This window comes from Diabrotica virgifera, chromosome 5, assembly GCF_917563875.1.
Source record: "Diabrotica virgifera virgifera chromosome 5, PGI_DIABVI_V3a".
Taxonomy (NCBI): Eukaryota; Metazoa; Arthropoda; class Insecta; order Coleoptera; family Chrysomelidae; genus Diabrotica; species Diabrotica virgifera.
The window spans coordinates 114,834,171-114,849,961 of NC_065447.1; the positions used below are offsets into that span (position 1 = coordinate 114,834,171).

General features: G+C 33.7%; 1 protein-coding gene across 1 annotated transcript in view; it reads right to left on the minus strand.

Moving 5' to 3' along the window:
• LOC126885102 (dynein axonemal heavy chain 12) overlaps window positions 1-15,791 on the minus strand; it is a 660,248-nt gene that overhangs the window by 591,006 nt on the left and 53,451 nt on the right. The window contains exon 3 of the mRNA XM_050651529.1: window positions 331-1,396. Within this exon, the coding sequence (XP_050507486.1) occupies window positions 331-1,396 (1,066 nt within the window). The remainder of the gene's footprint in view (window positions 1-330; window positions 1,397-15,791) is intronic.

Here is a 15,791-nt window from a genome sequence, read left to right on the forward strand (position 1 = left end):
CGCAAATTGAATAGTAAATGGCCTTTCTTAAAATATAGGACATTGGTTGGATGTTCATAGAATGACTTGTGGTAACATTCCACCAATAATTTAAACAGATGTTCACCGAATGTTCCTTGAATGTCCAGAACATTCAAACATTAATAGAACTTTGATAGTACATTCCTGGAATGTTTTGTGTTGTTAGGGTATTTTAAGTTCAGGAATCTAAGGTTAAGTTATGGCCCATTCTTTGCCAAACACCCTGTATATACCTACTCCTTACCTGTATTGGACATCTCTAAAGTTTTTTAACTCTAATCAATAAAAATAACCTACTATTGAATTTACCTTGAGCAATAAGTTCCTCGCTATTATTTGGCTGCATCATAGAATCTTCCTCAATGTTCTCGAATTCTTGACAAATATTTTCATTTTCCGATATGTGAATTCTACACAGCTTACCAAATATGTCCTCTATTATAACTGACAAAGATTCTTTCATTGACGAAACATATTCTGACAACACAAGTTGACCTATTGCGAAATACTCGCTTCCCAATAAAGAACTTGCTTTTGAGATGTAATTTTTAAAATGTTTAATCTGTAAACAACCGTTCTCAAATGTTTTTTCTTTATCATCAGTTACCGTAAAATCAATGAACATTTCACGAAAATCATAATCAATCTTACGCATATATTCATCAATAGGAACGAACAGCTTCATTATGTTTTCGGCAATTTGACTAAGAACAGAATCATAATAATCATCGGTTATGTTCAGGTGGATGAGAGCTTCTGGATGAGATTTTATTTTTAGGGTCTCCAAAACGGTAAAGTTGGTTCCTAGATCTACTAGCTTAGAAATAAATAGACTATATAACAAGATTACATCTTGCTGATTAGGATGCATATATAGGCTTTTATCATATTTTAAAGACAGCTGTAAATACGGAACAAGATCTTCTTTTCCAGTTACTTCAACTACGTGATTAATAGTGTTTTGGATAGAAAGGCTTATAAAAACCGATAGAAGACCAGTACATACTTTAAGAAGATTTTTCCAAGCATCGGCATCTAAAATATAGTCGCAATTTTCCACTATCTCACAAATTCTATAATAAAACTTCAATAAGGTACTTTCTGAATCTGACGTCAAATTATTAAAAGTATCATCTAATTCGTGCACCGCAAGTGGTTTTATTCTTAGATCTCTCAGGTCGAACAAAATTTCAGGCAGCATCTTGCATTCTTTATATATTCTTCGCACAAGTGGGTCATGCAGCAAAAATTTAGATTGAAATTGTTTTCGGACCCACAGGTATACATTGAAAGTTGAGCTTCTTCCTAAATATTTGTAAGGTTGGATGACAAATCGTTTCTCATCTGAATTTACTGGCCTCGTTTTTAAGCAAACCTAAATAAAACAAAAAAACATCAATATTTTAATTAAAAAAAAAAGATGGAAAATAAATTATAGGGTATTTTTTGTTTTATGCAGATTTTATACATGTTGGAAAAGTGTAATAGGTAACCATATTTCGCAGTCACGATATAATAGTATATCCCTATTATGCAGAACATGGAAGCTAACGGAAGCCCAATTAACAATCTACGAGTTTTAAACGACACAGTACTGATAGCAGAATCAAGACTTACAGAGTGGCTTTTAATTTCAATGAGAAAGCTAGTGAAGAGTAATGGTCCCGTACTAATTCTAATAGACTTTCGCCCCGTTTCCGAAAGGATAATCATCTCAAAAATTATGTAATCGACGGTTAACAATAGATTTAATGCGTCAGAAACGTCAATCAAACTAGTTTTAACAACAGTCGATCACCTGACAAACGATTGATCGTTAGTTAACAGCCGATCATTAGTGTTTTGAGTCTCCGAAAGGTCGAGTAACCAGTTTCGCTGGTCAAACGGCGGTAAAAATGGACTGTTAGCTAATCTGAGATTATCCGTCGATTAACGGACTGTTAAGAGTTTTTTTATTTTTTTAATTACTGTAATTAACCAATACCGGGAAAAAATTGTCAAATAACACATATATAAATGAGATAAATCATATTATTCAATAAAAATAAGATTTTTTTATGGAAGAAACAATTTAAAGTATTTATTTAACTTGCAGAACATGGATATCTCGGACATTTTTTTATATTTGACTATATAATTTATATTTTTTTCTTTTAAAAATGTAAGATAACAACTATGCTAGACTCATAGTGCTATTTTTTGAGAGACCAGAGCTCAAAAAAGCAGAACATAATGATTATAGCAATGTAAATAAGAGAGAAAACGTGTGAGAAATTAGAGCAGCTAACTTTAAAAACAATAAAACAGCCGGTAAATAAATTAAATATATATATAAAAAGTAAATATATAGACCAAAAATAAAAATATGAGTATAAAATATTATAGATCATAAATAAACTGTTCCATATCTCCAACTGCGTTTTGGGAAAGCGAGGACCAGGAAGGCGAAGGATTTCCTGGCTGAAAAATCTACGAACGTGGTTCAACACAACCACTACAAATCTTTTCAGAGCAGCAGTGTGCAAAGTGCAGATTGCCATGATGGTCGCCAACATCCGAAACGGATAGGCACTACAAGAAGAAGAAGATATCTCCAACTCTCATCACATAAATTTTATGCGTGTTATTTTTTTAATTATCTAGTCTCATTTTTAAAATGCTCTCGTTCGTTCAATTCTTGCTCCAAACAAAAGTGACAGTACATAAGAGAGAATGCACCTTTAGAGTTTAGAGTCTAAAGATACAAGTTTGGATTGAGAGGTTAATATAATTGAAATTTTGAAGGATAATAGCCGACTGTGACAGTATCGATACCAAACCGTATGTCAGATCATCGATTATATGATCTACGATCATGTAATTTTACAATAATTGGCGTTTGAGAAACCCATCACTGGTTAACAGTTGATCAAATCTGACAGCCGATTAGATGATCGGAGATTTGAATAACGTTTAGGAAACTGGCTGTAAGAATCGGGAAAGGTGAAATTTTCTACTCATTTTAGGCACTAAAGACATGAAGAACTTAAATAGTAGAACCTAAAAGAAAACGTGTGAGCACTATGCCGTCTTTTTTAGTGGAACATATGTCGGCAGTGGCGCATCAAACTTTCCACTTATGGACGGGGTAAATAAATTAAAAGGTACCCTCCCTCACTCCCAGAATTCAATATTTTCTATTTTTTAAGTTCTGTGTGATAACAGATAAGATTTAGTGTAATTTTAATCCACGACCATCTTCCCATTTTTTCCACCTAATGCAAGTAACATCTGTTAATATATATTTATTGTAAATCACATAGGTACTATTAAAATTGCAGCAATGTACTGTCCTTCAAAATATCAATTGGAAAAAGAAGATTATTCAGAACTAATACAAAGCTTGGGCGAAAAATTTATATTGGGCAGAGATTTTAATATTTTACTGCGAAGCGTACCTACTGGGGCTCCAGGTTGATCAGCCCTTAGGGACGTACACTATATTCTGCAGCTAGAGAGCATAACTGTAACTTTTATTCGACTGGACAGTCAACGTACTGGCGTACAGATATGGATAGGACACAGACTTATTAGATGTCTATATTGCTAGAAAAATCCCGCAAAATTATATTAGGATAGAAGAGGGATTAGACATATTATTATCAGATCACTCCTCAGTTGTAATGACAATAAGCGATAGAATAATTATGAAAGAAGAGAACCCAATGGTATCAAACAAGAACACGGATTGACTTAAGTCTTAATGAGACTTAAAAACAAAATAGAACCAAATGTCAGCTTGAAAACAATTTAAGAGCTTGAACAAGAAGCAAGGACAAGCTTGGACAAGACCTGACCAAACAATTAATAAGACTAATCCAAAAAATAATAGAACAAAACAGAATATCACAAAAATGGAGATCAAGCATCCTAATACATCTTTTAAAAAAGGGAAAAAATCGGTCCCGGAGATCTACAGGGGAATTAATCTAAAATTAACGACCAAAGTGATAACAAATAAACTGAATAAAATTATAACACTAGCAGAAGAACAACAAGGTTTTAGGTCGGGAAGATCATGCACCGACGCTATATTTATAATGAGGCAGATTCAAGAAAAATCGATAAAATATAACAAACCGGCATACTTATGTTTCGTGGACCTTAAGTAGACATTTGACAGGGTCAAATTAAAGGACGTTATCCATTTATTGTACGCAAGAAAGGTACCTCTAGGAATAATGAAAACGATCGAAAATATCTGCCAGAACAACACAATAAAAGTAAAAGTAGATGAAGAACTAACTGACCCAATTGAAATTGGCAATGGGATAAGACAGGGAGATTCCCTGAGTCCTCTGTTGTTCAACCTGATCATGGACGAAAAAATAAAAATAGTAAGAACAAAATAAGGATACCAAATGGGAGAAAAACAACTTAAAATAATCTGCTATGCAGAAGACGAAATACTAATCTCTCAAACTGAAGATGATTTACAACGTATGCTGCACGAATTTAATATAACCGCTAGAAAATTTAACATGTTAATTTCCCCAAAAAAGACAAAATGCATGGTTATAACAGCAGATTTAATAAGGTGTAAATTACAGATGGAGGGTCAAATAATAGAACAAGTCACGGAGTTTAAATATCTAGGCATCACACTGTGCAGCTACGGAAAGCTCGAAACAGAAGTGGAAGATCAGGTGAATAAAGCAAACAGAGCCGCAGGTTGCCTGAATGAAACAATATGGAGAAATAAAAACATCGGAAAAGAAGTGAAAGGCAGAATTTACAAAACAGTCATCAGACCAATAATGACATACGCGGCAGAAACACGACCTGATACAGAAAGGACAAAAAGAATTCTAGAAACAGCAGAGATGAAAACATTGCGAAAAATCGATGGTAAGATGCTGTGGGATAGAGCTAGAAGTGCAGATATACGAAGAAGATGCAAGGTGGACAACATTAATAACTGGGTGAAAAGCAGAAGAGTAGAATGGAACGACCACATAAGCCGAATGACAGCAAATACAGTAGTAAGGACGGCGAGAGACGGTTTCCCAATAGAAAGACGATCAGTGGGAAGACCACGAAAAAGATGGAATGACAACTTTCTGGAGGCACATTGAAAAACAGGCAGAGTAATGTCTATATAAAAAGAAGAAGAAAAAGAAGAAGAAGAAGAAGAAGAAGAAGAAGAAGAAAAAGAAGAAGAACAAGAAGCATAGAGTTTAACATTGACATACAGAAGGCAGTGTGAGTGAGCACTAGGCCAACTAAAAGAAGAATAAAAGGTAATAATTACCCAACCGAGATAAGTATTATGGTTGCCGAAAAAAGGCGGTTAAGAACAAAGTGGCAGCATTTTACAACATGTGAATAAGGCCAGGTTAAACCAAATGACTCAAAATATAAGGAGAGACATTAAAAAAATTTAAAACGAATCAACAAACAAATTCTTAAGGGAGCTTACATATGAAAAAGATAATGATCACTCATTATGTTGAGGTCCTACATAGAATGGGCAAGAAATGTGAGATTATTAACACAATTAAAAATCCCAAATTAGAATATCTTGGCTATTTTATGATAAATGGACAGATACGTAGTTTATTATAACTAATTCTTCAGCGTAAGCGCCAGACTCCACTTGCGATTTGTAGTCGCGCAATTGTTTTGTCGAAACGATTGAACACATTGTTTCAAATAAAAGTCAATCCATGCAGTCCTGTCGCCAGGCAGGGTGCAACATCCTCCTTTATTCAGATGGACTTACCCAAGTTTTATTTATGTATTAGTTTGACCCGTAGAACACGAATTTTGTGGGTAACAGTTGATCCGGATGTCGATAAGATTGTTATAAAAGAAGAACTTGAGGAATTAGATAACAGCGATTTTTCGCAAAACAAAACATTGTTTTGTATTTTTTTGGGTCATTCGAAGCAAAAAATGTTCTTATACAAGTTTTTTTGTAAGATGCATAATTTTCGAGATAAACGCATTTGAACTTTCTAAAAATCGAAAAATGGCAATTTTTGAACCCGAATAACTTTTGATTAAAAAATTAAATAGAAATAATGCTTGTTGCATTTGAAAGTTTTTTTTTGAAAAATGGCTTTGGCAGAGCCAATTAGCCAGCATTTGAAAGTTCAAGTCAAATTATATCGGTTTTGATTATTTGCATTGCTAAAAATTAATTTTATTATTATCAAACAAAGCTATAAACAAATTGTGTTTCCCGTGCCTAATAGGCTGTTGATTATATTCAAAATAAGATAGATAAAAGGAACTACAACGTTAATGGGTTTTTATTATTTCATATGGTCAATGGACATCTATACATGAAAAAACCGCGGAGTGCTACCATTTAAAGGGGTGCGTTTTTTAGAAATTGATGAATTAGTCCCTGGGCACAGGTTACATAAGGGTGAGTTCTATGCACATTTGGTACAAATATATCTACATAAAAATTGTTCTTGGTTAAATTTCGTATCTAATATCACTACTTAAAGTCAATGATACTTGTTTTTACAAAAATATATTCAGAATAAAAAGCACAAAGAAACCCAAAAGAAAGAAATTTTGTTTAATGTCCCATAACTTTTGTCCACGAGGGTACAGACCCTCTATACCTTAAAAAAGTTATAATGAGAAATTTCAAAAATAATCGTAAAAAATGTAAAAATATATAATATAATATTATATTATATATAATATATTATTCTATAATATACAGGGTGTTTCATTAATAATTGTCCATATAGTAACTGGAGAAACCTTAGCAGAAAATACGAAGATTTAACCTAAAACACTTAAATAAAATATGGTTCCTTACTGAGTTACAGGGTGTTTTATCTAAAAATTTAAAAACTACTTTTGCTCAGAATTTTAAAACTATTAGACGTATCCTTTTCATACTTGGCAGAAAGTGCGACTACTATACACCCTACTAAATTATGATAAACAAACGTTTCTAGCTACTACCAGTGGCGTACGACAGAGGATGGTGAATGGTTGACCCTTCTCAAATTCTACGCCACTGGAGGAATTACTATTTTAGTGCCATTTTTAGATTCTCCAATATTTTCTACGTAAATAATATACTCTTTATTGGTAACGATAAAGTCATTAGTTTTCGAGATATTTGAAGTTAAATATGAAATGACACAGTTATTTTGATTAATTTATGCTATGATTCATATGATTAAAATTTAAAAATTATTTGTACCCAGTACTTTAAAACTATTTGGCGTATCCTTTTCATACTTGGCAGAAAGTGCAGGTACTGTACACCCTACTAAATTAAGATAAATAAACGCTTCTAGCTACTACCAGAGGCGTACGACAGGGGATAGTGGCAGGTTAACCCTTCCCAAATTCTACGCCGCTGGCAAAATTGCTATTTTAGTGTAATTTTTTGATTTGCCAACATTTTTATGTAAATAATATACTCTTCATTCGTAACGATAAAATGATTAGTTTTCGAGATATTTGAAATTAAAAATGAAGGGACACAATACATTAATCAAAAATGACCGTGTCATTTCATTTTTAACTTCAAAGATCTCGAAAACTAATGACTTTATCGTTACCAATGAAGAGTATATTATTTTGATAGAAAGTATTATGGAATCCAAAAATTTAACTAAAATAGCAATTCCGCCAGTGGCGTAGAATTTGGAAAGGGTCAACCATTTACTTTCCCCCATCGTACGTCTCTGGTAATAGCTAGAAACGTTTGTTTAATATAATTTAGTAGTTTGTACATTACCTATACTTCCTGCCAAGTATGAAAAGGATACGTAAAATGGTTTTACAATGCCGAGCAAAAATAGTTTTTAAATTTTTACATAAAACACCCTGTAACTCAGTAAGGAACCACATTTTATTTAAGTGTTTTAGGTTATATCTTCATATTTTGTGCTAAGGTTTCTCCAGTTACTATATGGACAATTATTAATGAAACACCCTGTATAATATATTATATAATAATATTGTTTTATTTTTATAATATATTATAAAAAATCGTTAAAAGTATAAAATCTTGAAAACCCAGAATCTCTTTAAATAAAGTCGTACAACGTTATACTGTAGACCATTTTAAAGGTAATTGATTTCTATTCCTAATACGTGTACCATTGCATATACCTAAAGTTACGTACAAAAAAGTTACAGAACAATATTTGCAAAATAACAAGGAAAATTGCCCAAAATTGCTGTGAGTGGCGAACTTTGAAAAATCATATTTCGAAAACTATAAATCCTAATTACCTCTACTAAACAACATTTTAAAGAAGAAATGTGTAGGTTTTTTTCTGTAAAGCAATGTCTATACCTTAATGTGGACCCTCTGTACTAGGGTGGGCCGAAAATGGCAAATTTTTTAAAAGTCGCAAAAAATAAAGGGCGCTAGTTTGGAAAAGGTGCATATGGATATTACTCATGCAGGTAGAAAATTTGAATTTTTTAAAAAAATATTTAACCGAGCCCAGGGGCCACTTTAGGGGTCAAAATTTTTTTTCCAAAAAAATTAGGGGCGCTACCTTAAAATCTTTTTTATTTAATCAGTAATGTTACTAGAAAAAAATTAAAGAAAATAGAAAGCATTTTAACCGGCCCCATGAACCAAAACAAATTTTTAAAAATTCAATATATACCATAAATTAACATATTTGTATAAATGTGCAGTCTTTCGCTTGATTAGTATAATTTTTTATATAAAAATATACTAATCAACCCAGAACCCACCACGCGGAGGTATCTGCACTTTTTTTTTTTTCATCACTAGGTGGGGAATCTGCAAACAGACGTCGGAGGTAAACATTTCCAACAGTGCTGGGTTCCTGAGCTGAAACCTCATCAGTGTCACGTCGACCAGTTTGGCCCTAAATCGGACCTCCCTGCCCTCCGTAACTCCGATGTGGCCGGGACCAGCTAAACCCCACCCCTCTCATACTAGGGCATCAGGGTGGAATCGCCCGTTAGGGCATGACTTCTCCCCGATGTCCTTCTTTTGCCCGATTCTCAGTCGCTCGTCATCACGCATCAGCTTCCGTCTCTCGCAATCATCCGACCACCACGTCCCTTAATCCTATGCTATCTGCACCTGGAGTTCCTCCCAATTGGGGACCCTCCCACCCATATATTTTTAAATTTAGGTGACATTCCGTTTTTCAAAATATTGCGACTTGTTATCGAAAATGGGTAACATTTGTCGACCTTCTAACTTTAGTCGAACGTATCCGTCTCTGGACTCATCGCCACATACTTTAGTGGAGGCCTCAGTCACCAACTTCACACAGCGTTCCACTGTCTGAGTGTGACATGGGAATTTATCAAACACAAATGTGCCTTTTAAAAAATTATCTAAATCTTCATTTTTTAAAGAAACTGTCAAAGGTGGTTCTGAAATCACTGTTTTTTGCCAGTCTATTAAATCTATGTAATCCTCAGCGGCTAAGTTGATTAAAGGTACCCTAAAGACTCTCACTTCATTACTTGGGTGCATTCTGCATTTTTTTATCCTCCTTACAGCCAATTCCTTTATATGAGGCCTTGGGTCGGTTAGCATAGCTAAGAGTAAGTTTTCAGGATGAGCAAAATATCCATTGTCGGCAAAGACTTTTTTCACTATTTTGGTAACTTTAGGTGGAAAAGTTCTGGAAAGACTAATGGCTTTCCATAAATGTCGTGCTCCATCATAGATCAGTGGTCGTGTTTTAACATTAAACCAAACAGGGGCATAAACTTTCATAATAAATTCAGATAAAATAACTAGGTTTGATATGGGTTTTTCGGTGGCTACATATAGTCGTAGTATCCTGTTGGCTGTAGTAAGCCAGCGAGCATGGGATAACTTTCCAGGATCTTTATTTGCCAAACTTTCAGAAAAATGTTTATTTTTAATAGCAGAACAAATGTTGTACAGATATTGTTGGTCAGTACTTAGAATATCTGCTGTTACTTCTGGAAGCTCCGTGTCTATAATTTTAAATTTTTTACTGGCATTTGTTGGCAGTCTTTCAGTTGGGAACCCACTGGCCCTGAAAAACTATAAGGTCCCTTGGTTTCGCCATCTAAATTTTGAAGAAGATGACGTAAAGGCAATTCATTTGTATGGAGGAGACATATACTCCACTGAAGGGGTCTTCCGATATGAGTTTCCATAAGACGAATTATGCCTCCCTTCCATCCCGTATTTACATTTGTTCCATCGCAACCGATTAGAGACAAAAAACTTATATCCGTCTGATAATTATCTAAACATTTTAAAAGTTCATTTTTTATATTCACTGCAGTAGAAGCTCCTTTTGTAGATATATGTGCGAAATATATACTACCAGGTTCTTTTATAATTGAAATGTGTTCTTCTTGTTGAAGATTTTTTTTATTATTTACCATAGAAAGAGTTTGGTCCTTTCGCCCATCAAAATATAGACCTACAATAGTCTTGTTTTCCTGATTTTGTTGTAGTTTTTGTCGACTTTTACGTAATTCTCGTCTTATTTTATTTTTATCTATTACGTTCGTTTGTTCACTTGTTGAAATTAGATTAAAGTCTTCCAACACGGCATTAACAATTTTAGCTACAGCCCTGTTAGAAGTTCCAGTCTGATCTGCTATTCTGGCAGTGTTGGCTAAGCTAAGTCGCATCTGTTTGGGTTTCGACACTGATACTTGAGGATGGGATTCTTGTTTTGCTGAAACTGGACATTGGTATTCCTCCTCGCTTGAACTTTCATTAGAACTTTAGTTTATATTCATGATGTATTGCCTAGTAGTATTTACATTTGTAAGGCCACTTGTACTTGGAATTGGCTCTTCGGTTTCTTTCTTTCTTTTCAAGATGTTGTATTTTCTTTCTTCTTTTTTTTGTATCTGTTTTGTCACAAGTTGGTCAATCCCTCCAAATTGCATTTTTCTCTCAGATCTTTGGTCTTGTAAGAAGGGCCATTCTATTTTCGGAATCTTCCTATTTTTTTCGCAACAGCAAGTTTCCAAAACGAGACACTTACAAGTTGATATATCAAAAAGCTTTTTCGACTCTCCTAGAAACGTATCTAACTTAGCTTGCAAAAACTTTGAAATTTTTCCTTTTATGGGTTTAATAATGTTTTGATATTTTTTATTATAGTTCAAAATTAGTTTAATTATTCTTTCATGAGTTATTATAGGTAGAGAAGCACGTTTCCACACATGCTCTACTTTATTCGCAACAATCTTGGCAACTGTAGCACTTGGCGGTTGCTCACTACCGTCGCCTTTTAACTCTAATCGAACCTCCAAATAACATTTCATCACATCCTCGTACGTCGGAAGCTGAGATGCATTTGGCAGAATGTCTTTTGAATTGCCAAATATTGGGCACGTGGCACTAGCACGAGTTTTTACTAAAGTGTTTGGCATTATAACTTTATGTCACGTTCTAATCACAATTAGAATTTATATGTCCACAAAAACACTAAAAACGTACAAAAAACACTAAAAGTCCACAAAAACAGTCAAAACAACTACTTTTAAACGATTTGCACTCCGCAACAACAGTCCGCATTAGACAAAGACTCGCAGGGAACTAAATTAAACTTAAACCAAAGGCGTTGCGTTGGTCCGACTACGCATAGTTCAACGACCTTAAAATAATAGGCAGATCATATTAGAGGGCGGACTGATATTATCAGCTTAGAAAATTCGTCATGGGCCCGGCTTAAAATATTTTTTTTGTATAATATTTTTTTTGGGTAATAAGGAGGTTAAAACAATGGTTTTTTTCAGTAGCGCCCCTAAAAAAAATAATATTAAAAAAATAGCCCCTTGAAGGGCCCCTGGGCCCGGCTAAAAAGTTTTTTTTTACGTAAATTTTTTCTTAATTATTTTTTTTACATAAAAACGCACCTTTTTTGCTATAGCGTCTTTTAAAATAAAAAAAAAGTTTTTTCGGCCCACCCTACTCTGTACCCTCTAACTTATATATTACTCATTATAACTTTTTTTCTTCTACATTTAGGTATATATTATATTATATAATAAAAAAAAACTTATTTTGTTTACTTTAAAATGGTGTATTACAAAAAATTCTAGGATTATTTTTGAATAAGATATTATTTTCCAAAATGTAATGTACCGGGTGTCCCAATAAGAATGGCTCTCGGCCATATCTCAGGAAACGTTTATAGTACAGCTTTGAGAAAAAAATATTTTTAACAAAAGTTGCCTCGGGAGAAGCCTGGAAATTATTTTCATAATTATAGGTAAACCCCTAGAGGGCGTAATTGAATATCAAAAATTAAAAAATCAAAATATTACAAAATTTGCCTAATGAAAGGGCACTGGAAAACCGATCATCGTATTCATCATAAAATTCTGCGCATATTTGATTTCACAAGTTTAAGTCTACCTTTGCAAATAAGAGGTGGGGGTGAGTGGGAACCTTGTTATGAAAAAATGACTGTAAGTCCGGTTCTACTAAATCGAATTTTGCAAACTTGGTCTTGTTGCAAACAGCTCTTTTTCGTCAATGTTAGAGATATAATTTCGAAATAGTCTATTAAGTATTATGCCAGCTAGGAGGCGTTATTTAACTATTTTCAGAAATCTAGTTTTCTTTGGAAAATGTTAAATACAAGTATGCATTTTTAATCCTGTATTACGAAATTAGATCAAATTAGCAACAGAATAGCGAAAACCGCATGTCTATATCTTTTTTTTTGTCTCGAGATATCTTAAGAAACGTGTAAATTTTAAACCTAACCGTTACTGTCGCCGGTAAACGAAATTAAGGAAAGGTAGTGTGCTGTGAAAAAAACAAAGAAACATTTTCTAATCTCAACGTATATAATTATTTAAAACAACATTAAGACAAACAACACTATAAAATATAACAAAGAAATAAAAACAACTACTTAGTGACGACTTAAATGTTCAAATTATTGCCCATCATTTTTGATTCAAGCATTTACTCTTTCAAGAGTAGATTGAACAGCAGTCTTAATTTCTGCTCTCGAAATGCTTTGAATGGGGTTTCGTATTATCTGGATCATTTTTTTTGAATAGGCCTAGCTGCTTAAACAAGGTCTTTAATCCGTCCCCATACCTAAATAAAAGTGAAATACCAAATCGTCTCCACACCAAACAGTTAAATCTGGTGATAGTCAGATAGCTGGACCCTTTCTTTTCGATAATGCTGTTATTGGTGAACGCTATCTAATTTTTTTAAAGAATGAATTACCTCTCATTCTGGAAGATGTACCGCTAGCAGTTCGTAGGTCCATGTTGTTTCAGCACGATGGTTGTCCCGCGCATTTTTCCAGAGTAGGAAAAGATTTTTTAGATAAGTCATTCGCTGATAGATGGATAGGACGTGGAAGCCTATTTTTTGGCTAGCCAGATCACCAGATTTAACTGTTTTAGACTTTTATTTATGGGGGCGGATTAAAGACCTTATTTTTGCCGCTAGGCCCACTACTCGAGACAACATGATCCAGAGAGTAGGAAACGCCATGCAAAGCATTGCGAGAGCAGAAATTGAGACTGCTGTTCAATATACTCTTAAAGAGTAAATACTTGCATCGAAAATTATAGGCCATAATTTGAACATTTAAGTCGTCACTAAGTAGTTATTTTTATTTCTTTGTTATATTTTATAGTTTTGTTTGTCCTATTGTTGTTTTAATTAATACACGTTAACATCTAAAAAACGTTTCTTTGTTTTTTCTACAGCACACTACCTTTCCTTAACTTCGTTTACCGGCGACAGTAACGGTTAGGTTTAAAATTTACACTTTACACGTTTCTTAAGATATCTCGAGACAGAAAAAAGGTATCGACATGCGGTTTTCGATATTCTGTTGCTTATTTGATCTAATTTTGTAATACAGGATTAAAAATGCATACTTTTATTTAATATTTTCCAAAGAAAACTAGATTTCTGAAAATAATTAAATAACGTCTCCTAGCTGGCATATTACTTAATAGGCTGTTTCCAAATTATAACTTTTACATTGACGAAAAAGAGCTGTTTTCAACAAAACCAAGTTTGCAAAATTCGATTTAGCAGAACCGACCTTACAGCCATTTTTCATAACAAGGTTTCCACTCACCCCACCTCTTATTTGCAAAGGTAGATTTAAACTTGTGAAATCAAATATTCGCAGAATTTTATGAAGAATACGATGATCGGATTTGCAGTGCCCTTTCGTTAGGCAAATTATGTAAAATTTTGTTTTTTTAATTTTTGATATTCAATTACGCCCTCTAGCGGCGAACCTACAATTATGAAAATAATTTCCAGGCTTTCCCCGAGGCAACTTTTGTTCTAAATATTTTTTCTCAAAGTTGTACTATAAACGTTTCCTGAGATATGGCCGAGAGACATTCTTATTGGGACACCCGGTACTTGCAACGATTTTTAATTTTAGGATTATTTTTTAAATTTCTCATTATAACTTTTTTTTCTTGTACATGAATATACTATATATTGCTCGATAAAGGGGGCTTACTTTCTGTTTTTTTAAATGGTGTATCATCTATATTTAAATAATGGAAACCGAGTGATTCCTTGATATTTTTTTTACCTGTATTATTAAAAATTATTTTTTTTACAAAAATTACATAAACATTAGTCTTAGAAAATATCACTTTAGGTAAAATTTTTTAAACGTTGACATTTAAAAAATTTTCAACATCAAAGTCCATCTCTTCGTTAGCATTAGCTTCAATATCTTCCTCTGACATCTCAGTTATCTTAGAGTTCCCACAATTGGACGGCGTTATGCAGAAAGCTACCAACCCTCAATATATCAAATATTGGGTTGGATGCATATTTGGACAACAAAATACGAGTTCTGCATTCTGCAAAAACCTGCCACCTCTAGATTAATATATAACCTATAAAACTATAAAAATGCTAAGCCACATACTCAATTTATCTGATATTCTAATTTGCAGAAACCTACCAAGCCACTTGGTAGTATACTTTTAATTTACAGGAACCTTCCAACCCACTTGGTGTAGAATTTTAATAAAGCGCCACTTGCATCCAAGTGGGTTGGTAGCTTTCTGCAAATATTTCGCTCTTCAACTCTACAGTTATAATGACCTAACGTATTGTTTTGCGTGTGGTTTACTGGATTACCGACGTGTTTAATATGTTTTAGTAGTGGTCTAGATTGTCTAGATATACAAGCAGGAAGAAACCAATCCCGTAAGCTTAATGTCATACAAGAACATATTCTACACGAAATTTAATTTGAAAATAAAGCCATTAAAAAAAGACACCTGCAATGTTTGTGATACTTTTAAAATGAAAATAGATAATGAAAAGGACGAAGAAAAAAGAAGAAGAGTTCAAGCAGGAACATACGAAGCATCTGCAATTTGTAGAGGAGTCACAGAAAATGAGAAGAGATGATTTCAAGATAGCGACTGAACAAACAGATCAAGAGTGTTTAAGTTTTGACTTGGAAAAAACCCTACCGCTTCCCAGAATACCTACAGGCATCGTATTTTATAAGCGTCAGTTGTGGGTGTATAATGCACAGTGCTAAAGAAAATGGAGGATACTGCTACCTTTGGGTAGAAGGTTCAGCTGGAAGGGGCGCCCAAGAAATAGGCTCTTGCCTTATAAAACATGTTACAACTAAATTAACTCCAGAAAACATCTTACGCTTTGGTGTGATTCTTGCGGTGGGCACAATCGAAATATTAAGTTAATACTTATGCTTAAATCAATTTTGCATGGGACACGCACAAACCTAGAAAGCATTACCGTAAAATATCTCTGTTCTGGT